Source organism: Ahaetulla prasina, chromosome 7 (assembly GCF_028640845.1).
Source record: "Ahaetulla prasina isolate Xishuangbanna chromosome 7, ASM2864084v1, whole genome shotgun sequence".
Classification (NCBI taxonomy): Eukaryota; Metazoa; Chordata; class Lepidosauria; order Squamata; family Colubridae; genus Ahaetulla; species Ahaetulla prasina.
This window is the reverse complement of record NC_080545.1, coordinates 73,281,026-73,306,632: the sequence shown is the minus strand read 5'-3', so window position 1 is coordinate 73,306,632 and position 25,607 is coordinate 73,281,026. Positions and strand designations below refer to the sequence as shown.

Genomic DNA, 25,607 nt, shown 5'->3' with positions numbered 1-25,607 from the left:
TTGTTCTGTTAGGTACTATGGTATGGAAATAGCAAGATAAGAATGTGTTAATCATGCTCTGGAGAAAAAACATGAGCAGAGGTTAAAACTTGAGTTGCCAAGTCAGTCCAGCACATCATGGTGACAAAAAGCTCTGCATTTGTATTCATTTTCTCTCTATAAATAGACTCATTCCAAAATATCCATGGGTTTAGTGATGAGGTTTGAAGCTGACTAAATGTTACAGATTGAATAGGACTCCATTTCTTAATTCTGGAACTGTGCTTTAAGCTACTAGAACTTTAAGAGAACCTGCAGTTTTAGTGCATTGAGCCTGTTCATTGCTTGTTCAGGGTGGGTAAAACTGCAGACGTAGGCATGTTTTAACAGCTTAGAGCAAGGTGTCAAACTCAATTTCATTGAGGGCCGCATCAGGGTTGGGTTTGACCTTGAGGGGGATGGGGTGGCGTGGCCAGGGTAGGTGTGGCCAGCTCAACATCACTCGTGTGGTGCTCTGCCATCAAAAACAGGTTCCTGAGCTCCATTTCTGACTGCAATGGCCTCCTGCAACCCTCTGCCTGTGAAAATGGAGCTTGCAAGGGCCATGTGCAGCCTTCCCGAGCTCCGTTTTGGCTGTGACGGGCTCCTGCAACCCTCTGCCAATGAAAGCAGAGTTTGCAAGGGCTGCCTGCAGCCCTCCCGATCTCCGTTTTCTCTGGCAGAGGTGCTGCGGGCCAGTCCTTTGCTGTTTCCACAGTGGCCCCACGGGTGAGATCTAGCCACCCCTCGGGCTGGATCTGCCTGCAGGCCTTGAGTTTGACCCCTATGGCTTAGAGCGATGTTTCTAAACCTTAGCAAGTCTAAGATGTCCAGATTTTAATGCCCAGAATTCCCCAATCAGAATTGGAAAATTGAAGTCCACAAATCTTGAAGTTGTTGAGGTTAAGAAATACTGACTTCGAGAAATCAACATCCCACTTATTAAAAGTTATGAGAAACAGTGGGGCAATGGCAGTTTTGGACGATTAGAGAGATGTTGAAGGAGGGGAATGATTTTAAAACAACGGATTTTAAAAGAAATATAAGGCTTGATTCAGAGTATGTTGGTATTTTGACTGAATTATTTTTAATGAATTCAGACCAACTAACTATGTCAAGTACATGCAACTTGTGAGTGAAAATGAAAAAGAAAATCAATTCTAAATTGTATCACTGATAACAGAATGTGATCCACCTCTTGACTGAAATTTAAATTGATATGTAAGGATTATATAAACCCGTTTCTTTCAAACCTTATTTGTAGCAAAGCAGCATGAAAATCCATTTCCTTCTACAACAAATATTTTTGTTTCATTTTAGTTAACCTACATCAGCAAATCAAATGAGTGGTTTTAGTGACACCTGTTGTTCTGTCAATGCAATCTTCCATGCAAAAAAATAGTATTAGTTGTAACTATGGGGTTTGTTGCCAAGGATTGCACTGATATCTAGGTCAGTAGTTGTGTGTTTGTTTTATGTCAATGGTCTTGTGGCACAAAGGAGTTCAGCTTTTATAGCTGTACTCAAAAAGTGTTGTTTTTTTGTTCGCTTCAAGTTTCAGCATGATGGCTTAATTGCTGTATAGATCTTACATATACTGATTTTGCAATAAAAGACAGCAGAGAACAAAAAATTGTTTGGAACACCCCAGGGTAATAAAAGAAGTAAAATACATTGAACCTTGATTTTTTTTTAAAAAAAAAAAACTTGCTTATATTAATATGCATTCTCTGTCCTGCTTGAATTGATTGTTGGTAGTGCTGAGCACTACTGAAAGAGTTCCAGATCCTTGAGGTAATGCTTCTAAGTTGGTGGCTTTCAACTTTTGTAGTGATAAGAGCCTTTTCTAACCAGTTTCTTTACTGCACAGGACCTGATGGTTTACTCTGAAGTCTTATCCTCTGCAAAGAATTAATTATAGAACTCAAAAGCTACAGAGCAGCCTGGTGCTTAAAGAGGTGAAAAACTGCACAAGAACTGAGTGTGCCCCCTGTTAAGTTCGGGTATTGACGAGGCAGGAGACCAGGTTAGTGACAACAGCTCTTTAATATAGTGTGACCCAGCAAAACTCTGGAGAAAAACCTCTCCTTATATACACTTCAGCCTGAGGCTGCAACCAATCAAGGCAGATATTTCCGCCTAAAACTCCCGCCAAAACTTACAGTAATACATTACACTCCTTCCCTCCCAGAAGGCACTTTGCCAATATTTGCATATTACTTCTCTCGTAGTCCTGCAGGTCGTGGGCGTCTCCTGACTCTCCCGGACCTCGCAGTTCACCTGGAGTTGAGTCGAGCTTGCGGAGGGACTTTTCGTTCCTCTGAGCTCCTCCTCCCGGCCATCCGGCCCTGGATTGTCGCCGGCTCGGACCTGCTGTCCTCTAGAGGGTCTGAGGGTGTCGCTGGACCTCGCCTGGCTCAGATAAGTCTCTGTTTGGTTCTATGCTTTCTGTTTGTTCTCGGCTCCAGTCAGCTGTGGGGTTAATTAAATCATAGTCAGGGCTCGTCTCGCCTAATTCTGCCTTATCGCTCAATCTGTTTCTTAGCTGATCTATGTGGCGCCTCCAAACTCTGCCATCGTCTATTTCCACTAGATACGATTTGGGGCCCGTTTTGTCTATGACTATCCCCCTCTTCCAGTTTGGGCCGTCGCTATAATTATGGGCCCACACTGAGTCTCCTATGTTTAATTCCCGGAGTCTATCTGGTTTTGTTTTGAACCCGTCCTGCACGTAGTTCGGGTGTAGCCGGTCTAGTGGGCACCGTAGCTTCCGCCCCATTAATAGCTCGGCTGGGCTGCGGCCGGTGGCCACACAGGGGGTCCTGTGTTGGACGGTTAGGAATGCGTCGATTTGTGCCTGCCAGTCTCCGGGGCTGCTTCGTGATAGCGCTTCTTCGCACCGAACAAAGCGTTCAGCAAGGCCGTTCGGCGCGGGTGGAGCGGCGCTGAGAGGCATGTCGGATGCCCTCTTCAGCCAGGTACCCTTCAAATAATGCTGCAGTGAACTGTGGGCGTTATCGGACACGAGGGTGTCCGGTAGCCCGTGCGTGGCGAAAAGGTGTTTTAGTGCTGAAATGACAGCTCCGCGGTTGTGGATTTCATTAGGATGATCTCCAGCCATTTGGAGAATGCATCCACCACAATTAGAAATGTTTGGCCGTGGAAGGGCGGCAAAATCAATGTGAATGCGGGACCAAGGGCCTTGGGGTTTCTCCACTCCAACACTGGGGCCGTGGGTGGTAGTGGTCTGGATTCCTGACATACCTGGCATCGGCCAACCCTGTCACCGATTTCCCTGTCCATTAGGGGCCACCAGACATAGCTCCTGGCTAGCCCTTCATCCTTACAATTCCTGGGTGACCCTCATGCAGTAGTTCCAGGACTTTTTCTCAGCTTCTCTGGAACTACCACCCTATCCCCCAGAGCAGGCACCCCTTGCACAGACAATTCCCTCTTTTCTTTACAAATTCTCTAAAACGGTCGCCCGGTACCATCCCGAACCCAAATGGCTGGAAATCATTCTTATGAGATCCATGACAGCCGAGGCCGTAATCCCAGTCCTGCGGCGCCTATTTGTAACCCACGGGTTACCAGACACCCTAGTCTCCGACAACGGCCCTCAATTCACAGCGACCCTGTTTGAAGGGTACTTGGCAGAAGAGGGCATCCGGCATGTCCTCTCGGCGCCGTTCCACCCTGCGACGAACGGCCTTGCAGCACGTTTCTGAGTGCAAAGGAAGCATTGTCCAGAATCAGGCCAGGCGATTGGCAATTAAAAATTGACACCTTCCTAGCAGTGCAACACAGAACCCCCTGTGTAGCAACTGGCCGCAGCCCAGCAGAACTACTGATGGGCAGGAAGCTGAGGTGCCCATTAGACCGGTTAAACCCAAACTACACCCCAGACGGGTACAAAGGGACAAACGGTAAAACAAGAGAAATGACAGTGGGAAGTCCAGTATGGGCACACAATTACGGAGAAGGCCCAAATTGGGTAAAGGGGACAATCCTTGAAACAACCGGACCCAAATCGTATCGGGTAGAGATAGAGGATGGCCGGGTTTGGAAGCGCCACATAGATCAATTAAGAAAAAGAACAATCACAAGTCCAGAAACAGGCCCTGACTATCCAATGTTTGAATCCACAGCTGACTCAAACCCGGGGCAAACGCGGGACTTATCTGAGTGCGATGAGGTCCAGCGACACCAACCGGTCCCTCCTGAAGAGAGCAGGAACGATTCTGCAAATAATCCAGGGCCGGATGGCCTAGAGGAGGAGCTGAGAGGAACAAACAGTCCCTCCGGCCAGCTCGACTCACTCCCAGAGAATGAATTGCGCAGGTCCGAAAGAGTTAGGAGACGCCCAGTCTACTTGCGTGACTACGTAGAAAAATAAGATGCTAATTTCATGTAAATAGGGGTAAAATGTTTTCTGGGAGGGAAGGAGTGTAATGTATCTTTAAGAGTTTTGGAGGGAAATTAGAGCGGGAAATAGCACGTTGCTGATTGGCTGTTGCCTCCGACTGAACTGTATATAAAGAGGGGTTTGTCTGTTGTTCGCTGCTGGGTTCACTATAAACTAAAGAGCTGTTGTCACTCATCTGGTCTCCTGCCTCGTTATTGCCCGAACCTAACAGATAGATTAAAGCTATATACTGCCAGACAATTTTTCTCCACCAGCAAGAGACAGCAAAATATGGTATGACCTTTGCATTGATAGAGTAGCCCAGAATGATTCATCGTTCTAATTCTCTTCATTCTTTTTATGCACTTTTGTTCTGTTAGGTACTATGGTATGGAAATAGCAAGATAAGAATATGTTAATCATGCTCTGGAGAAAAAACATGAGCAGAGGTTAAAACTTGAGTTGCCAAGTCAGTCCAGCAAATCATGGTGACAAAAAGCTCTGCATTTGTATTCATTTTCTGTCTATAAATAGACTCATTCCAAAATATCCATGGGTTTAGTGATGAGGTTTGAAGCTGACTAAATGTTACAGATTGAATAGGACTCCATTTCTTAATTCTGGAACTGTGCTTTAAGCTACTAGAACTTTAAGAGAACCTGCAGTTTTAGTGCATTGAGCCTGTTCATTGCTTGTTCAGGGTGGGTAAAACTGCAGACGTAGGCATGTTTTAACAGCTTAGAGCAAGGTGTCAAACTCAATTTCATTGAGGGCCGCATCAGGGTTGGGTTTGACCTTGAGGGGGATGGGGTGGCATGGCCGAGGTGAGTGTGGCCAACTCAACATCACTCGTGTGGTGCTCTGCCATCAAAAACAGGCTCCTGAGCTCCATTTCTGACTGCAATGGCCTCCTGCAACCCTCTGCCTGTGAAAATGGAGCTTGCAAGGGCCATGTGCAGCCTTCCCGAGTTCCGTTTTGGCTGTGACGGGCTCCTGCAACCCTCTGCCAATGAAAGCAGAGTTTGCAAGGGCTGCCCGCAGCCCTCCCGATCTCTGTTTTCTCTGGCAGAGGTGCTGCGGGCCAGTCCTTTGCTGTTTCCACAGTGGCCCCGCGGGTGAGATCTAGCCACCCCTCGGGCTGGATCTGGCCTCTAGGCCTTGAGTTTGACACCTATGGCTTAGAGCGATGTTTCTAAACCTTAGCAAGTCTAAGATGTCCAGATTTTAATGCCCAGAATTCCCCAATCAGAATTGGAAAATTGAAGTCCACAAATCTTGAAGTTGTTGAGGTTGAGAAATACTGACTTCGAGAAATCAACATCCCACTTATTAAAAGTTATGAGAAACAGTGGGGCAATGGCAGTTTTGGACGATTAGAGAGATGTTGAAGGAGGGGAATGATTTTAAAACAACGGATTTTAAAAGAAATATAAGGCTTGATTCAGAGTATGTTGGTATTTTGACTGAATTATTTTTAATGAATTCAGACCAACTAACTATGTCAAGTACATGCAACTTGTGAGTGAAAATGAAAAAGAAAATCAATTCTAAATTGTATCACTGATAACAGAATGTGATCCACCTCTTGACTGAAATTTAAATTGATATGTAAGGATTATATAAACCCGTTTCTTTCAAACCTTATTTGTAGCAAAGCAGCATGAAAATCCATTTCCTTCTACAACAAATATTTTTGTTTCATTTTAGTTAACCTACATCAGCAAATCAAATGAGTGGTTTTAGTGACACCTGTTGTTCTGTCAATGCAATCTTCCATGCAAAAAAATAGTATTAGTTGTAACTATGGGGTTTGTTGCCAAGGATTGCACTGATATCTAGGTCAGTAGTTGTGTGTTTGTTTTATGTCAATGGTCTTGTGGCACAAAGGAGTTCAGCTTTTATAGCTGTACTCAAAAAGTGTTGGTTTTTTGTTCGCTTCAAGTTTCAGCATGATGGCTTAATTGCTGTATAGATCTTACATATACTGATTTTGCAATAAAAGACAGCAGAGAACAAAAAATTGTTTGGAACACCCCAGGGTAATAAAAGAAGTAAAATACATTGAACCTTGATTTTTTTTTTAAAAAAAACTTGCTTATATTAATATGCATTCTCTGTCCTGCTTGAATTGATTGTTGGTAGTGCTGAGCACTACTGAAAGAGTTCCAGATCCTTGAGGTAATGCTTCTAAGTTGGTGGCTTTCAACTTTTGTAGTGATAAGAGCCTTTTCTAACCAGTTTCTTTACTGCACAGGACCTGATGGTTTACTCTGAAGTCTTATCCTCTGCAAAGAATTAATTATAGAACTCAAAAGCTACAGAGCAGCCTGGTGCTTAAAGAGGTGAAAAACTGCACAAGAACTGAGTGTGCCCCCTCCTCCCCTAGAATGTATCTTATGCTTTCCTGCAATGTTAGCATTTCCTATAACACAGATTAAAACACATAATTTTTATGGTTGTTTAAAATATGAATGCAAAGGGAAGGTTTTATGTGGTGAAGAAGACAACCTCTGACTTCAAATGATCCAGAATTCTGGATCAGAATTAATATTGGTTTGGAGATAATACTTGTGTTGGCTTTTCCTGTCCCAACTCTCAACCAATGGTCAAGTGCCTCAAATATAGGGATCTAAGGTAGATATCTCAAGTATTTATACTGGTGGTCAGTATTGGTAGAAAATACTCTTAAATCCTATTTTTGGATTTGTCTTTAATAAGGACCTGGTAAGGCGGGAGCAATGCTTTAATATATTTCAGAAGGGACCACAAAAATAATAACAAAAATACAGTGTATGTACATATTTATCAATTGACTAATGTTTCTGTATTTGAATAATTTTGGTAGTGTCAACAAGTGATTGCTCCTGTTGTGTTTACTGCTCTAAAATTATTTGCATGACTTCTGGTATATTAAATTTCTTAAGGAAGATATCTATCTCTAACCATATATCTGTCTATACACACACAGACACACACACACACACACACACACACATATATATATATATAGTCAGCCTGCAAAACATTCTTGTCAGATCAGCCATGTTTTGTGCGAACTGTATATTACTGTTGTGAGCAACAATGGTATATGATCTTTAATTAATTGTTGGAATTAAAATATGTTTTTATGGATAAACCTGTCTTATGTATTCAGACGGCAAAACCCTACATTCAATATTAGCTATTGATTTTACAGTTTCACAAAAGATAGAAAATCTTTTCATTTTCATTGGATCTGTAGACACATTTTACATTGGCTTGTGACTTTAGTGTGCCATGTCAATCCAGATATCATGGTTAAATTATAATTTAACAAAAAAACAGGCTAACCCAATGAGTGAAAGGAATTGGAACACATTCTGATGATTCAGAACTCTTTTAAGCGAAGTCACAAAAGGAGACATGAACAACGGGAAAACACAAGGAATAAAGAAAAAGTAAGAAAGAGAAGCAGGAAAACAGACACAGCCATTTTTAAAGCCTTGGTTTGTGGTGTCATAATTGGCTGAGTTTGCAGAGCACAGTAAACTAAATACCAGTTTAAGCAAGAAACCACTTTATACATCTGTTCAATATATATTAGTATGAGATGTGCTGTGGTAAGTTGAAATCTTATTCACCACAATTTTTAATGAACCATAAGTGTTTGAAACAGATCTACATGACTAACATTCGGCAAAATTAGATCCTATGCTATATTTGCCATAAAAATGTTCTGCATATAAACTATATTCTACCTCTTTGGTTTCTGAATTAGATACAGTAATTGCATGACATTTACAGTCTCTTCTCCAGGGAAGTCAGATCAGATTTCAGCATTCAAGATTGTGCAGTGCCTTTATTAGAAACAAACAGCTTAGCTAAAAGGTGGGGACAAAACTTTCTTATGAAACATGCCAAGAAAACTACAATACTGCATACATATAAATACAGGCAGTCCTCAACTTACGACAGTTGAGCTCAAAATTTATGTTGTTCATTGAGAAATTTGTTAAGTGAGTTTTGCCCCATTTTAAGATTTTTCTTAAGACTTTTCTTGTCACATTTGTTAACTGAATCACTGCAGTTGTTAAATTAGTAACAGTTGTTAAATGAATCTGCTTTCTCCATTGATTTTTGCTTGTCAAAAGGTTGCAAAAGGTGACGACATGACTCTGGGACACTGCAATCATCACTTGAGTCAGTTGTCAAAACATCCAAATATAATTCACATGACCATGAGGATGCTGCAACTGTCTTAAGTGTGAAAAATAGTCTTAAGTCACTTTTTTCAGTGCCATTATAACTTCAAACGGTCACTAAATGAACTATTATAAGTCGAGGACTACCTGTAATCAAGAATCGATTCAACAGCAACTTCAAATTAAATTTAAAATACCCAAAGATCACCAAGTATTCGAGTCCCTAATCACCCATCAATTCTTGCAACTGTTTTCCGTTGGCCTTATACAGTATTTTCTGTTATATGTTTCCACCTGTCGGGTCATACTCGAGTTGGGCAGCCATATAAATGCTTTAAATAAGAAAAAAGGTAGGGTAAAAACAATCTTCCTAGTTTTATATAGGTCAGAAAGCAAAACGGAAATCAGTCCCAAATATAGTGGTAATTTAGGAATGAGATTTCCCACGAGTTTTATTTTATTCCTTCCCTTTGTGGGGGTGAGGGTGTAAGAAGGGGAGTAACATTCAATCTAGTAAGAAGTCGAAACGTGCACAATACACAAAAGAGCAGACGAGCCGCTCCCTAGACATTTGCCCGTCCAGGTTGAACCCTGAAGGGCTTTTCCGCCCGCCGCTCAAATGTCTACCAGTGACGTTGCGGAGTGGGAGGGGTGTTGCCGCGATCTCTTTCTTGATCGCGAAGGGGCGGGGACTCACGTGTCGCTCCTTGATGACCTCACTCCGCCCCCCCCAGGGCCTATAGCTTTTTATAACGTTTCTTGACCAGCAACAGGGCGGGGGGTTGGGCTTCATGGAGACGTCAGCAGGGAGACTCTGTGGGCGGAACAGGAAGTCGGTAACGCACGTGTCTGCGTACGGGGAAGCCTTCTTCAGCTGCTCCGTTCCTGCTTTCGTAGCCCTGTTGGAGCCATGAGTCGTCCCGTAACTTGTGTTGCCTGGGTGCGCCAAGGTGTTGCCAAGGAGACGCCCGACAAGGTGAGAGACGCGTCCCTCTTCTTTCCAGAGAGGCCCCCCCCCAAAAAAAATCATTTCTGAGCTTCATTTCGGGCAGCAAAGCAGTGGATGCTTTCCTCTAAATCAGGGGCCTCCAACCTTAGCAACTTTGCGGACTTCAACTCCCAGAATTCCTCACCCAGCTTTGCACGCTGAAGAATTCTGGGAGCTTTCCTCAGCTTTGCTGGTTGAGGAATTCTGGGAGTTGAAGTCCACAAGTCTTAAAGTTGCCACGGTTGGAGAGCCCTGCTCTAAATTAGTCGCTTATGCAAAAGCAAAGCAAAGGAAGGCAATGTGGAAAGCGAGAAAAAGTGGAGGTGATTGTATAAATTTCCACTTTGTCTCATCCCTGAAATGAAGCCAACCAAGCTCAAAAGGGTGTATTTCACAATTTTTTTTAAAAAAAAATTAAGGCTAATTTAAATTGAAGGCTTTTAAATTAGGAAAATGGGTTGCATATTTTCCTTTGAAAATCAGACAAAAAAAGTCGCATGGTGTCAGTTTCTGGTACTATTGAACTTTGCAAGGTAGAGTACACATTGAGTGCTCTTCTAGATTTTGCACCAGGAATAATATTTTGTCCCTGTTTATCAAGCCAGCTCATAATATCTTACAATTATGCGTAGCAAACTGATTGACCTTCCAAAACAAAACAATAATAATGGCAGTTTTGAGTTTTCATGGAGCACACTATTTTTTCCATTGTTCTTGTTGTATTATATAACATCCATAATTCTCCATGTTTCAATATAATATTTATATGTAACTTTATTCATTTTACTTGCCCTTCATATAGAATTGTTTAGGTTGTCATATCTGAAAGGCCTTCCCTTGATTTATAGTGTACCAGGAAACATAACATGAAATTAACTATTCAATTTCAGTTTGTTTCTGTAGTCCCTCTTGCAGATAAGTGTCTTCATTTATGCTTCCTGGGCACAATTTTTATATTTGATAGTTGACTTTCTAGAGAGTTTTACAATTTATTTTGTCAGACTGATTTTTTTTAAAAATCAAGCTGTCAAAAATGGTCTGTTGATTGGAATAGAGCTGCCATACCTGAGGACCAAGAATGTGGGCAACCAGGAGACAATAGTAAAGCAATATTTTTAAAAAAACCTAGCTCTACTCTTATTTTGTTTTATAATTTAGATATAATAATCCTAATTAGAATATGTTGGATGAAACTTATTTAAAAATGACTTTGTTTTTCAAATAGTCAGGCATGATTTTACTATAGGAGGTTTTATTTTCCACGTTTATCTTGCAGGTACAACTTGACAAGGAAGAACTGAAGCGTTTAATTACTGAAACTAAAGAGAGATTGCAGTATGTTTGGATTGCATTTAAACAAGATTGAAAAGTCAATTTACAGCAAAACACCTGTATTTGTTCAATTTAAAAATAATTAGTCAAGTGAAAATCTAGTTTATGTCTAATTACATTTGTCCAATGGAAATATATAAACTGGATTGAGTGATCTACAGCATAAGTCTAGTAGGTGGGAATTGTGTTAGTGATATATGAAAATGATATAAGAAATTTTTAGCATAGAAGTAGTAGTGGAAAAATATTTGTAATTAAATACACTCTATTGACATAAACTGCCAAAAGTAAACATACCATTTCAGGTTTTGGGGAAAAAATAGAATTAAAACTGGAATACTCTATAGTAGAATTTTGGAATAGAAAATAAAGTCATTACATATTAAAAGTGCTGATGTCTAATAAAGTTTTATAATTGTACTAACAATAACATGCATTCAATACACTGAAACTATGTTTTTTGTGAGGAAGAGACTGCTACAGAATGTGATTTGTTTTTTCCACAAATAAGTATTTTCCAGTTAAAGGAGATAGGTTGTTGATTGTTAAGTCTTTGTAGGATTGCAAATGATTGCTCTAAATTTATCTCCCAAGTACATGACAATGTCAGATTTACTCATCTTCATATTTATCTGGGATACTATAAAGTGAGAAAGGTGGAACCTGCAAAGTTATTGGCACAGAAACAATTTGGAATTGTACAAGCAGATAGATAGTGACATTATTGTTAACTTCTTTACATGAAGGGCAGAGGATGAGGATGAGGATGAGGATGGAGGTGGACAAGAAGAAACCTCAGGTGCCATGGATGTTGTTGATGGTGAGGTAGCCAGCTCTGCTCCCAAAGATGAGGATACTGATAAGCTAGATGACGATGAATTGGCAGAATATGACTTGGATAATTATGATGAAGAAAATGCAGGTATTTATCTCTCCTTCCTGCTGTACACAAACAACTTCTCTATTCAAGGATGTGCAATTGTGTCTCTTTACAAAAGATGCTACTTGTTTCACAATTATGAGTCTGATCAAAAGAAATCTGCTTGTCATATGATAGGTACTGACAGCATTGGAGAAATCTTTGCAGGGCTTGCAGTATATGGAACTAATGAAAATGATCCATATATCACTATTAAAGATACTGTGAGTATTAAAGCATGGTTCCTTTGTTTTTGTAACACTGAAGATTGTTTATATACATAATTTTGATACTGGCTAAGGATAACATTCTGTATTGGTTTGGGGTGGTAGGCATACGATAAGTGTTATTTGAAGAAATGTTTCCGATTAATCAATTTGAAAAAATTGATTTGATTAACATCTGTCTTTTTATATTGTATTTCTGGGCTTCTGTTTCAGCAACATACTTGATATAAACTACTTTGCTCAATAGTAGTAACTGTGAGAGGGATCTTGGAGTCCTAGTGGACAACCATTTAGATACGAGCCAGCAGTGTGCAGCAGCTGCCAAAAAAGCCAACACAGTTTTGGGCTGCATAAACAGAGGGATAGAATCAAGATCACGTGAAGTATTAATACCACTTTATAATGCCTTGGTAAGGCCACACTTGGAATATTGCATTCAGTTTTGGTCGCCATGATGTAAAAAGGATGTTGAGACTCTAGAAAAAATGCAGAGAAGAGTAACAAAGATTAGGGGACTGGAGGCTAAAACATATGAAGAACGGTTGCAGGAACTCGGTATGCCTAGTTTAATGAAAAGAAGGACTAGGGGAGACATGATAGCAGTGTTCCAATATCTCAGGGGTTGCCACAAAGAAGAGGGAGTCAAGCTATTCTCCAGTGCACCTGAGGGTAGAACAAGAAGCAATGGGTGGAAAGTAATCAAGGAGAGAAGCAACCTAGAACTAAGGAGAAATTTCCTGACAGTTAGAACAATTAATCAGTGGAACAACTTGCCTGCAGAAGTTGTGAATGTTCCAACACTGGAAATTTTCAAGAAAATGTTGGATAGCCATTTGTCTGAAATGGTGTAGGGTTTCCTGCCTGGGCAGGGGGTTGGACTAGAAGACCTCCAAGGTACCTTCCAACTCTGATATTATTATTATTACTTTGCTAATATATGTTAATTTCAGCTACATTAATGTTGAAGATTCTCTTTTAAGCACAAGAATGTATCAAGTCATAATTTTGTACTTTTTCCACTTGTCTTTTCATTATACTTATTTTAATTGTATCCTCACACATTCAGTTACTGTCATGTACTGTTTCTGAATACCTTTTATTTTCAAATTTGTGAAAGCTTAGTCTGGGATTGGAAGAAGTGCACAAATTGCTTTTCTTAAACATTAAGAAAAGGTTTTTTAAAATGTCACTTATTAGATGACAAGACAAATTCTTTTAAAGTATGACTGATTTCAGTTAGTTTTTAAAAGACTAAGCATTCCCAAATATTTGTATGCACCTAAAGTTGTTTCATGGTATCTGTTAAGTGCTGTGATAAAATAAGGATTTGAAAATCATGTTCAATCTTGTATTCTTTCAGGATCAATATGAGAAAGAAGACTTTGTGATTAAGTCAAATGACAGTCTTGTTGTATGTGGCAGAGTTGATAAGGACCACTGCAGCCTAGAAGTTCATGGTAGGTATTAAAATCTTTGTGGCTTTTAAAAAAGAATTGTGGAAAATATGGATGGTTTAGTCATTAAGTTGATTTCCTGTACTATCTTTATTCATAATGGTCACCTCTATGCTTGAATTCTGCCTCTTTCCAAAAAGGGCTTTTTATACAGGATATAAATTGCTGTAAAAGCACGATTTCAAGTGTTTTGTATTTGTTTTGAGGTGCTACATTTTGAGCTTGATGTGTTACTGTCAGATTCTTTTTTTCCCTATCTTGTGATTCATACCCTTCCCTAAAAATAAGAACATGAATGCTTTATTATATTTTTTATTATTACAGATTTATCACTTAGTATTGTATAAAACTACACACTTTTTGTCATTTGTTTATAATGATATAATCTGTTTCATAGAATCATGTCATTTCTAAATCACTTCCCCATATTCTCTTAATGCATTTCATGGGAAAATAAAACTCACTTTTATAGCCTTGTACTTCCTCACAGTTTCTTGTCAATATTTTGGAATAATTTATATATCCTCCATAATATTGAAACGTAACATTGAAATCTGTAGAGATTCTCAGTCATCCAGGTTATGGTTGTCCCAAAGGTGCTTTCTTCAGGAATGGATTTCCAGAGGAAAATTGCAGATAACAGGAACCAGGAGCACTACTCAGGTGACCCTGAGGACACAGATAAACCTCCAAGTGCTTCAATGATCCTCTAAAAGAATGCAAATGACCAGCTGTCTACAAGGAATATAAATCCTTCCATTCCCCACCATCCTGTCAGATCTGAAGAAGCTTCTTGGATGAGAAGCGAAATATCTTCAAAAAGAAAAAACAATGTCCAGTTGCCTCAGGAAAAAAACATCTTTGGGATAACTTTGAAATATTGCTTATATTAGATCAGGCTACTTATCCATTTGGTTGAATTGTGTTTGCTTTGACCACCAGTTCCTTGGAGTCTTCTAATGTTTTATTACTGTCATTGAGTTCTACTGTTTCTTGTATTGCTTATTGGATCCTCTCTTGATTAATAAATGCAGAGGTGTAAAAAAGTAAATGAAATATGATTAGTATTGATATTGGCAACCTGTGGGGGATTTGTTCCACTTGCATTTCTTCTTTTGAGTTCTACTTATCTGGAATTCAGTAAACTGTAGGAGAGAGGGAAGAGTACGATATATGCTTGAACTCCAAAATATCTTCCCATATTTCATTTTTTAATTTGTGATATAGTATAGTGGTAATGTTAATTTTATTCTTCTCTCAACAACAAGCGTATACATATGTTCTTTATGTTTTTGTAGTGGGAATATGATTTTTTAATTTAGTTGACGTTATTTAATTCTTTCAGTTTATAATCATGAAGAAGATTCCTTTTATGTCCATCATGATCTTATTTTATCTGCATACCCGTTAAGTGTGGAATGGATGAACTTTGATCCTAGTCCCAATGATTCTGCAGGTAAGTTAGTGTATTATTTTATTTCTAATGATACTAACATTATTATTATCATTATCAGTATGAAAGTGCAGATGAGAACAAATGTTGAGGATAAATATTTTTTTCTTTTTTTTCTTTTTTCTACCACATTTTCCTTCTCCTTTTTGTTTTTTTCTCTGAGCATATTTTTACCTCAGTAGCCATTCTCTTTCCTTCCCTGTTTTCCTTCTGGATTGTTTCTCTTCTAAAAGTGTGTAACTTAGAAGTAGATTTTTCTAGGCATTTCCCTGTAGGATTGTGAGAAAGAGATTAAATATTATAGTAAACTAGGGAATCTTATTATCCAGCATTAATGATAATGATCATACTGTTTTTCTAATTGTTGTGATAACCTATTGGAACAACTGGCTAAATAGGTTTCAGGGCACTGTTTTCTGATGTCTTTTGTCTTTCCTGAGGAAGTAAAGGCTCTCAGGCTACAGGTTGTGTTCCATATTATGCAACATTGTAAGACTAGTGGGAGAAATTATGTATAGCTTCAGTGTCTAAGCACACAACATCTCCTTTCCATCTAAATTCAAGGAAAACTGATTCAAAAATTGTGAGAGATTTTTGATAATTAAATTGATGAGGATGATCAAAGTGAAACTTAATCAAATAGGTATTCATCCAGTATTGAATGGAGTTGAATGGGCTCCCCTTCCAGATTCTTATGCTTCTATGCGCTCAACCTTATTCCTTGCAATAAACATCTTTTCTACTAACTCAAAAAAGGTTAAAGTACCAAAATAAAATTTATTCTCTCCAGAGTCATGAGATGATAATGTAAATGTACTACTAGTAGAAATTCACACTAGAAGAGGTATGTAGTGCTTTGGATCTGCCATAAGCAACTTGTTTCTGGGCTTGAGAAAATATATGTTTGAGCTGTCTCAACTCAATACATGTAGTCCTTGTTTAGTAACTGCCTCATTTAATGACCATTCACAGTTATGACAGTAATGAAACAGTAACATCTGCTTCTAAGAATAGCAGGTATAGTAAGGGTGCCCATCCCTGAGCCAAGGCTCCCTTGCCTACTTTGGAGCTACTACACACCTCTATATGTTAGATAATGGCAAGCAGTTTTTAACATATATGTGTAGGATTTATGAGATTACACATAATTAACTTGGATATTTCTTTAGGAAATTATATTGCTGTTGGCACAATGAATCCTGTTATTGAAATATGGGATCTTGACATAGTGGACTCTTTAGAACCAGTTTTTTCATTAGGACATAAGGCAAAACTAAAGAAAAAGAAACAAAAGAAGGTAAGTATAAGCAAATTTCATATTAATAAAGTTTAAACTTTCTCAGTAAGGATAGCAGGAAGTGGCTTTTCAGTCTCTGTCATATATACACGATCTAATCTTGTTACTCTTGGAAACGTTATATGTTGTCTGCTGTTTGTCACCAAGTTGTCAGACTTGCTGGAGGTAACAGTTGAAGATTCATCCCAGCCTGTTGTCTTTTCTTAGTATGATCTGATAAAATCTCCAGAAATCTATAAGTGTGCACGGAAAGGCTTCTTTGTCCATGTGTCTATGCATGGTCCAAGGCTGATCTGGATAGTTGCAACGTGGTTTTGGAGATAGAAAGATTGACTATTCTTCTTTACATAGCGCATTTTCAAATTCATTTTCTGTTTAATATTTACAAATATTTTAATTGCTAAAAAAATCAGTGGCTGAAGATTCTCAGAACAGTTTCTGCCAGCTGTTGTGGAAAATATTAGACTAGAATGATCCTGTATGTTTGAGACTATTTAAGACAGTAGAGTAAAGGAGCAAGGGCAAGAATTGCCTTTCACATTTGGAAACCTATGCAAGGGTTATAGAATTAACATGTTTTTATTATTATAGTTACAAACTCTAAAAGTTCTTCATCTTTTTTACATAAAGAATTTATCCAAAGAAGACCATCAGGGGCATACTGATGCAGTGCTTGATCTTTCATGGAATAAACATCTCAGGTAAAAATATATATTTAAATATAAATTAGTGTGAATTATGTTTTTTTTAAACATTTCTATAGCTCACAATGAAAGTAATTCACAGTTGAGTTCCACTACATTGAAGTAAGTCATAATTATAGATATCTGTAGGACAATTGCCATAGATTTGGTCTTTCTTTCATCTTATTCATCTTTGTGAAGATGTATTTTTGAAATATGCTTTTGACTTATGCAGGTTTATTAATTTGTGTGGCTTAATTTAATCACTGTATGAAGCCACAAAATTGGTCTTAGATAGCAGAATACATATTTTTCAGTCTTGGCTTAAAGGCAGTCATTGGATATTTCAAAAATACAGTTCTAAATACTTGTTACTTTTTGGATTTTATAAAGCCTTACATATCTTTGCTGCTGAATATAACCAAGACTTCATGTGCAAACACAAACACATATATTGTACAGTATCTGAGTATACAGTTTTGAAATAAGTGTGGTGCTTGTTCATTTATTTCATGAATCAACTTGCATGAGATGTGCAAATGTGATGCCTGATCTTTAGGCGATTATGTAAGCAGTTAAACGGGGCTGATTTGGGATAGCTCAGCTCTCTACGAGTCTCACAAACTTTGACTTTCCTCGTCACAGTGATATTATGTGTCACACAGAATCTTGAAGCATGTTGTGCCTCAACTCAAAGGAAATTTTTGAAGACCTCTACAGAAAAATAATTGAGATCATATCAGGCCAAAAAAAGGCTGTAAACTTCAAGGGCCAGCCAGGGACATACCTTGAAGTAAAGATTTTGGGCAACAGTTAATTTTCCTAAGAGGTATCAGGAAAATTAACCAGAGGTTGGGGACCCCTGATCTATAGGCTTCTCTTATCTTGATTGAAGGAAATGATTTCAGGAAAGCACTTTGGGAAAATCCAGATTCATAGAAGCCAAGTGTAGCAAAGTAAAAGCATTGGCTCCCAAAAACAGCTGTGGAAACAGTGGCTCACAAGAAGTTTGATATTTGCCTCAAGTTTACAGAAACCTCGTCTGATTTTATAGGGTTCTCAAGCAGTATAGGCAAATGAATCAAAAATGAAACTTTTCAAGCTACAGGCAAGTTATTACATTATTGAAGCAAGTGAGAATTCACTGTGGATGAGAGACTTCTGCAGGACAATATCATGCCATCAGTGTATCAGTTGAAATCAAGCAGGTCATGTTGAAAGAGAATCCAAATATACAATCAAGAGAATGGATCATGAATAATATGTTATTCAAAAGAATAAATGTTGCAAATTAAGTCCAAACCTAAATCCCAGAGAAATGTGGCATGGGTTGAAATTCCTATACAGCAATCTGAGGTACTGATGATCAGGAAATGTTTGGCTACAGTTCTTGCAGCTAAAAGGATTACACTGGCACAACTCATAGGGTGATTTTATCTGTGACATAAATGAAAGAGGCACCAATCCTAGGGATAGCTTTTCATTCAGTGGAACCATTTGAAGGTTCAATAACAATCCGTAGCAAGAACATGCAAAATGTCAGAAAATTCAAAAGAGAGTAAATAACAGTTTTTTCAGAAACTGTTTTGTTATTTACCTTATATTTATTCATTTAATTCATTGGGCAATCTATCTGTCACTCAATTAAAAGAAAAATTTCTGAGCAGTTAGAAAGTCATTAGATTTTATTTAAAAGCAATAATCCCTCTCTCTGTCTCTCTCTCCCTCCCTCCCTCCTTTTCCTCCCTCCTGTGTGTGTGTGTGTGTGTTGGGTAAAACATGAATTGATTTCAGACCTGCCATTGACTCTATTTGCAAATCAATATGCTTGTTTCTTTTAGATCTGTCTTGGCAAGTGCCTCAGCTGACCATTCTGTAATTCTTTGGGACATGTCCAGGGGCACAACAGCAGCAACACTTTCTCTTCACACAGACAAGGTATGTTGATGATTCTAAAAGCATAGCCAAATTCATCTATTGCAGCAAAATAACAAGGAAATCTGGCACAATAGGATATTGTACAGATGTATTGCAACAAATGCAATTTTTTTCTCCAATACTGGTTTTTTTTTTTAGGTAAAATATTTTTAAAAATACAAGTTCAGTCAGAGAAATTGTATCTATTCTACTTGCCACTAGAAAATTAGCCTCTCAATTTCCTTACCCCTCCCTAGAAGAGCTTCAGTACTTCAGTGTTAATTTCAGGAACATCATCTTCCTATTCCATGTATAAGCCATATAAGCAAAACTATTTTAATTTATTTTAATCTGTATGTGATTTTTGAAGAAACCTTTATATTTCCCCAGATGGTCATTATTCGTTAATAAGCTAGGAAAAAGAGAGAATGGGGATCTGAGAGCCTTACTAAATGAGGATTTATGAACCAACAAATTGTTGACATGCTGTTGTGCAGCATCTGTGAACACGGAGATAGCTCTGCAGTCTCAATCTGGAAGCGCAGAGTCTAGCACAATGGGGGCACTGGAAGTCCATTGTTGCAATAACAGTGTAATGCCCTTCACAGTTTTTTTATCAGTTTTTGGCTGCGCCTGTCTTCGAAGCTGGTGGAGACTTCGTAACACAGACTCACCAGAGGGTTCTATCTACCAAGTTTCCAGTTCTCTTGGTTGGATGTCACAGTGGTATAAGGTTTCCTTCGCAGTGATTTTGTAGTGCTTGCGTAAACAACCTCAGGGTCTCTTCTCAGTCTCTAGTACACCAGAGAGCAACTGGTGAGGCATATTGTTGCTTGCCCATTCTGATGATGTATCCCACCACCACAACTGGGCTCTGATAATCAGAGACTCAATGCTGGTGGACTTTGTGAACCTCAAGGCTGGAGACATTGTCTTGCCACTGAATGCCAAGAATGGAACAGGGAGCATGTATGTGAAATTTCTAATGTTGTTTGTTATGTCATCAGTAGATCATAGAGGAGCGAAAGGATAACCACAGCTCTGTAGACTTGTAGGGGTTTGTAGAGATATCGACATTGTATTGATTGAGCACTGTAATACACAGCCACCCCAAAGCCTTGTTAAATGTGATACTTATAAATTCTTAAATAAGTAAAACAGAGTTGGACTTTGGATTTAAAAAATAAAAAATAAATACCGGCATATGAAAAAATCAAAGCAAAACTAGGTTCAAAAGCTCAATTTAAATTGTTTTTGAATTCTAAGAGACCAAATGATCAAGTACTAAGAAGGATGGGCTTTTTTATCTATTCTATTAAAAAAAGTTCTGATAGGCAGCTTTAGGGATGAAAAACTGCATTTGTGACTCCCCCCCCCATCTTTCTACAACTTCATTAGTTCTATTAAGTACAGGTTTAACAGTATTATAATCCTAGTTTGATGAGCCAAGTAAATCTATAGAGAAAAAGTCTCTTAAATTTTAGATTTAACTCTGGCTAATTTTGTGAGAAGTTATGCAATCACAGCCCAGTGGGAGAAATTAATGTCAACTCCTAGTTAACAGAATTATTCAAATAACATTTGATCTTCGTTTTCCATGGCTATTTCTTTAGATGTTTGCATTCTAGTGAAATGAGCTCTATAGAAATAACATTTAATTATAAATGTTCAAACCAATTAACAATTCCAGACTTTTTGTTCTACATAATGAAGTTTTAGCTAACCTAAATTTTACAAGCTGATGGTTGTATGCCTTAAATTAGCAGTTAAATAGATCATTGAACACTCCTTTCTATTTGTGAAAAAAATTATAGTAGGAATTAATTAAAATCATGTACACTGTAAAACTACCATTTTGATGCAAATATATTTCAAATCTAATTTGTTATTTTTAGGTGCAAACACTGCAATTTCATCCATTTGAAACACAGACTCTCATTTCTGGCTCTTATGACAAGTAAGAACAAGCTTCTATTGTTTCTATCACACTATAAAAGTATAGTTTCAAGAGGCCACTGGACTTTCTTGTGTTTCTTTGAAGACATTTTTGCTTCTCATCCAAGAAGCTTCTTCAACTCTGACTGGATGGTGGAAAATGGAAGGGTTTATACTCCTTGCAGACAGCTGGTCATTTGGATTCGTTAAGGTCACCTGGAGGTTTATCTGTGTCTTCAAAGAAAAACCAGAAAGTCCAATTGCCTCTTGAAAAAAGCACCTTTGGGACAACTATGACCTGGATGACTGAGAATCTCCATAGTTATAACAGTACAGGTAATATATAAACCACATGATGGCAGAGATAAATAATAAAATGTAATACAGGTAGCCCTCACAGTCTTTTATGACAACACTCTTCCCCCAAAAAGATACTTAATGACCTTTGATGGCCAGCTCCCCCCCAGTCATGTGACAGCATTTCAAGCAGTCAATCTGCATTATGGTTACGTGTAGTGTCCTGTGGTCACAAGACAACAATTTACAACATTTTTGCCAAAACCTAATGTTTGCTCCGCTTTTAGAAAAAAGTCCCAGATCAAACAATGGGTTTGGTTTACCATCTTAGGAGTGTACTCACTTTAGTTGCCAGCAGTTTAGACATTAATGGTTGTGTGTTGTGTTATTTTGAGGGGCACAGCACATTTACACTGGTGTACAAGCTGTATACTCACTACTTTACATTGTAGCCAAGTGTCATTTGTTCGGTGTTGTCATATGAAAAGATATACGTAAATATTTACAAAATATAAGGGGGTGTATTCACTTCTGTGACACGCTGTAAGTCAAGGACTGCCTGTATTTCTTTCATAAGGTATTTGACATAGATAATACTTTGTTAATAGTGTCTTCTTTAAAGCATATATTATAGTTTTGGTATGATTTAGGGAAGTGCTTCTCTGTGTATTCTCAACGGGAAGGGTCAACCTGATTTTAGCATCAGGTTGCATTAGCTTTCTATGCAAACTTAATTAGAAACAAGACCATTTGAAACTAGTAATTCCACTTAATAGGCTTGCATTCGCTGTTTATTACTTTTATAACTAGTGAGATTGCTGTAACTTTTACTAATGACTCAGCTGGAGTAGGAGCATTTTATTAGGTTGGGAAAAAAATGACCTTGCTGTGTCTCATGGGTAAATTAAGTCTAGTTTATAATGTTTAAAAAATCGGGTGCCAAATTTGAATAAATCTTTATTGATACTTTCAGATCAGCCATTTTATATGACTGTAGAAGTCCACAGGACAACTATAGAACCTGGAGATTTAGTGGACAAGTTGAAAGAGTGACTTGGAATCATTTTTCACCTCACCACTTCTTAGTAAGTACAATAGTTCTTTGCATTTTGTCTTATCCATTCTACAGTATTTCAATTCAATTCGTTGTATACCATCTAGAGTCACATTGTTTGTGTTAGGCAGCTCTAAAACCTAGTAAGTAAGATAGAAAGAAAATGCTTCACAGGATCAGGGGTGGGGTTCATTGCATTTGGACCTTTTCCTAACTGCATCGTATAACCTCTGCGGAGCTGTGGTGGCACAGTGGTTAGAGTGCAGTATTGCAGGCTAACTCACTGCTCACTCCAGGAGTTCAATTCCCACTGACTCAAGCTTAACTCAGCATTCCATCCTGCCGAGGTCGGTAAAATGAGGACCCAGATTGTTGGGGGGGGGAGGCAAAGTGCTGACTCTGTAAACCACTTGGAAAGGGCTGTAAAGGACTATGAAACAATATATATGTCTTAAGTGCTATTGCTATTACTGCAGAGCAATTCTTGGAAAAAGTTGATTAAAGAATTTTCCAGTAAGTGACCCTAGCAACAGGTGTTCCTGTGTACTCTTGGAAGCATCTTTTTTCTTTAGAATCTGAAGTGTTACATAGCCCTAATATATCATTCAAGATTTTCAAGGCAGCCATCGTATTTTAAGATATAAAATAATCTATGTACATTACATTAAAACACTTCCTAATTAGTGGAAGTCTTGCTGCTTTGCAATTTGATAGTGCTACCTTTATTTCATTAAGAACTGCTTTGGTAATGTAGAGGTTCCTGACAGTGAAGTCTTAACTCAAATATGGCAAGTTATGCTGCCATAGATAACAGATCATTCTGATCTGTTGCTTGTCATCAAATCAGGAACAACGGTACCTGCATGGCTAGAGTTGGCCACCAAACATCCAGCTGCTTGTTTTGTGTGCAGTTTTTTCCCAACTTCGGCACCGTTCTTCCAGAATTTGCTACAATGGCCCTTCAGGCTGGATGGGTCATTTCTGGGATTTCAAGTCCTTACTTCCGAAAGATCTTCAGATTGAGAAAGGTGGCCTGCCTATTGATTTTGTTTTTAAAATCTCTGGAAATAATTTGTTGTAGGCTAGCACAGAAGATGGATTTGTATACTGTCTTGATGCTCGTTCCCATAAACCAGTCTTCACAATGAAAGCACATGATGAAGAAGTATCTGGTAAGCATTTCTTTTCCCAGTCAGGCTCCTAAGAAAATCTCATTCTAGTCAGATATCTTATATAATTATATCATATTTTTGAGGCAAACGTACATTTACCATTCTACAGTGCATAAAGAGCATGCATTATTTGGTTGGATCCTAGGGATAGTTAACCATTTGAGAGATAGGTTGTTCTGCTGCTCATTAAGGAGGCATTGTCTTGCCCTCTCCTCAAGAAGCCCACCATGCTGGACTATTTTCATCCAGTATCTAACTTCCCTTTTCTAGAGAAGATTGTGGAGAACGTGGTTGTGCAGCAGCTTCTATGGGCCATGGATAAAGCTGAATATCTAACACTTTTCAGTCAGTATTCAGACTTGGTTGGTTAGAGATGATATTGACCACACTTCTGAATTAAGTGGCAGCAGGGCAGGAAAAGTGCGTATGTTCTTGCTCTCCTTGATTTCTTGGCAACCTTTGATATCAATTGTGGTATCCTTCTGGGTTGGTGTTGATTGGGAGAGGAGGGGTTCTGTGGGTTTAACAGGGCATGGTACTTTCTTCATTTCTATTTAACATCTAAATGAAGTCACTAGGTGAGATTCATTGCCAGGGTGTCATCGGTAAGGTGATGATATCCATATTGTTGTCCTTCGCAAACTCAGTACTACTAATGCCTTGTTCCAATGTCTGAGGCTGTTGAGGTCTGGATGGGGAACAATAGGCTTCAGTTGAACAAGATTGAGCAACATTAGAATTTGGGGCCTCCTGGATTTGGAACTTTACCATTTTTAGTTCTGGATGAGGCTGTGATACTCCAGAGAGACCCTGGGTTGAATCTGGGGTTCCTTCTATAACTACAACTCCTGCCCGAGAAGCAGGTTACAGTCATATCTAGGAGGACCTTTGCACAGCTTTGTACTGTGCCCCAGTTTTGTCTGTTCCTGGACTATAAGCCTTTGTTTAGTCACTCACGCTCTGCTCATCTCCAAACTGGATTACAGTAACTCAATGCTGCCCTTGAAAATCACCTGGAAGCTTCAACTGCTGCAGAGTGCAGCTGCACAGACAGTTACATCCCCCCCCATCCCCCGGAAGGGGAATATTATACTGCAAGATGCACTGATTGCCAGTTTGTTTTAGTTACAATTTTAGGTGTTGCTTTTCATCGTTAAAAGCCCATAGGACCAAGTTATTTGATGAACCGCCTCTCCCTGATTATAGCTACCAAACCCATCATATCGAGCAGGAGGGTTATGCTTTGGGTGTCATCAGCAAAGAAATTCCACCTGGCAAGACCCAGATGGTGTTCCTTTTCTGCTGTGGGTCCTGCCCTCTTGAACATCTTTCTCTCTGAGATGAAGTTGGCCCCATCCCCGTCTTATTTTCCAGAAGGCCCTTAATACTTTCCATTGACTTTGGAATCCCATAATTTATTTATTTATTTATTTATTATTTAAATTTTTATACCGCCCTAATGAGTTTGCAACATGATTATTTAATGTCAACTAATTGTTGTTCTTCCATATTCTTGGTTTTGTAATTTGGGGTGTGTGTATGTTATATGGTTTTAATTGTTAATATGTTGGTAGACCACCCAAAATTATATTTCATGAGCCAAATGACTATATAAATCTAATCACTTAAATGGAGTTACTTCTTGTTTTTGAGTATTTTTGACAAATGAAAGATTTGCAAGTACCTTTATCTTTACTAATGGCAATGGAAGAAGATACATTTCAGTTGGCATTGCTGCACCATGGATGTGGGCTGCCTTTAAACCATAGATCCCTTAACCTAAAAGAACAAGGCCTATAAGAGTGATCTTCTGTTTTCTTCCTGACTTAATACTAAAAGCACCTGCTTATGTTTTCCAGGACTACAGTTAAGTAGCCAAATCAAAGGATGCCTTGTCACAACATCTTCTGATAAATCTGTGAAAATTTGGGACATCCTAGGAAACAAGCCTTCTTTAGTCTATTCCAGAGATATGAAAATGGTAATTTCCTCTAATACATAAAGTCTAAAGATGTTGGATTTGCACAACTTCTGCTAATTTTGATTTAGTTCACCGATTTGAATTAGAAATGTGTTGTTGAGATGTATTGAGTCAGCAGAAAATCAGAAGAGGATGTGTCTTCTGCCCACAGGGTGCCCTGTTTTGTGCAGCTTGCTGTCCAGATCTGCCATTTGTTTATGCCTTTGGAGGAGAAAGGCAGGGACTACAACTCTGGGACATAAGCACAATTTCCACAGGTGACTGTTCTCATTTATTTTCTAGTTATGTAATCCT

At 38.6% G+C, this 25,607-nt stretch overlaps 1 protein-coding gene across 2 annotated transcripts in view; it reads left to right on the top strand.

Moving 5' to 3' along the window:
• Positions 1 to 9,412: 9,412 nt before the first annotated feature.
• Positions 9,413 to 25,607, top strand: part of PWP1 (PWP1 homolog, endonuclein) — a 17,626-nt gene continuing 1,431 nt past the window's right edge. Inside the window, exons 1-14 of one of the 2 annotated variants that reach the window (XM_058190057.1) lie at positions 9,413 to 9,580; positions 10,869 to 10,927; positions 11,671 to 11,846; positions 11,982 to 12,067; positions 13,431 to 13,527; positions 14,870 to 14,980; positions 16,147 to 16,274; positions 16,905 to 16,975; positions 18,799 to 18,895; positions 20,770 to 20,831; positions 22,080 to 22,191; positions 23,242 to 23,332; positions 25,192 to 25,313; positions 25,465 to 25,570. In XM_058190057.1, the coding sequence (XP_058046040.1) occupies positions 9,515 to 9,580; positions 10,869 to 10,927; positions 11,671 to 11,846; positions 11,982 to 12,067; positions 13,431 to 13,527; positions 14,870 to 14,980; positions 16,147 to 16,274; positions 16,905 to 16,975; positions 18,799 to 18,895; positions 20,770 to 20,831; positions 22,080 to 22,191; positions 23,242 to 23,332; positions 25,192 to 25,313; positions 25,465 to 25,570 (1,384 nt within the window). In that variant the 5' untranslated portion in view covers positions 9,413 to 9,514. The remainder of the gene's footprint in view (positions 9,581 to 10,868; positions 10,928 to 11,670; positions 11,847 to 11,981; positions 12,068 to 13,430; positions 13,528 to 14,869; positions 14,981 to 16,146; positions 16,275 to 16,904; positions 16,976 to 18,798; positions 18,896 to 20,769; positions 20,832 to 22,079; positions 22,192 to 23,241; positions 23,333 to 25,191; positions 25,314 to 25,464; positions 25,571 to 25,607) is intronic. The other variant, XM_058190059.1, reaches the window with a different exon arrangement.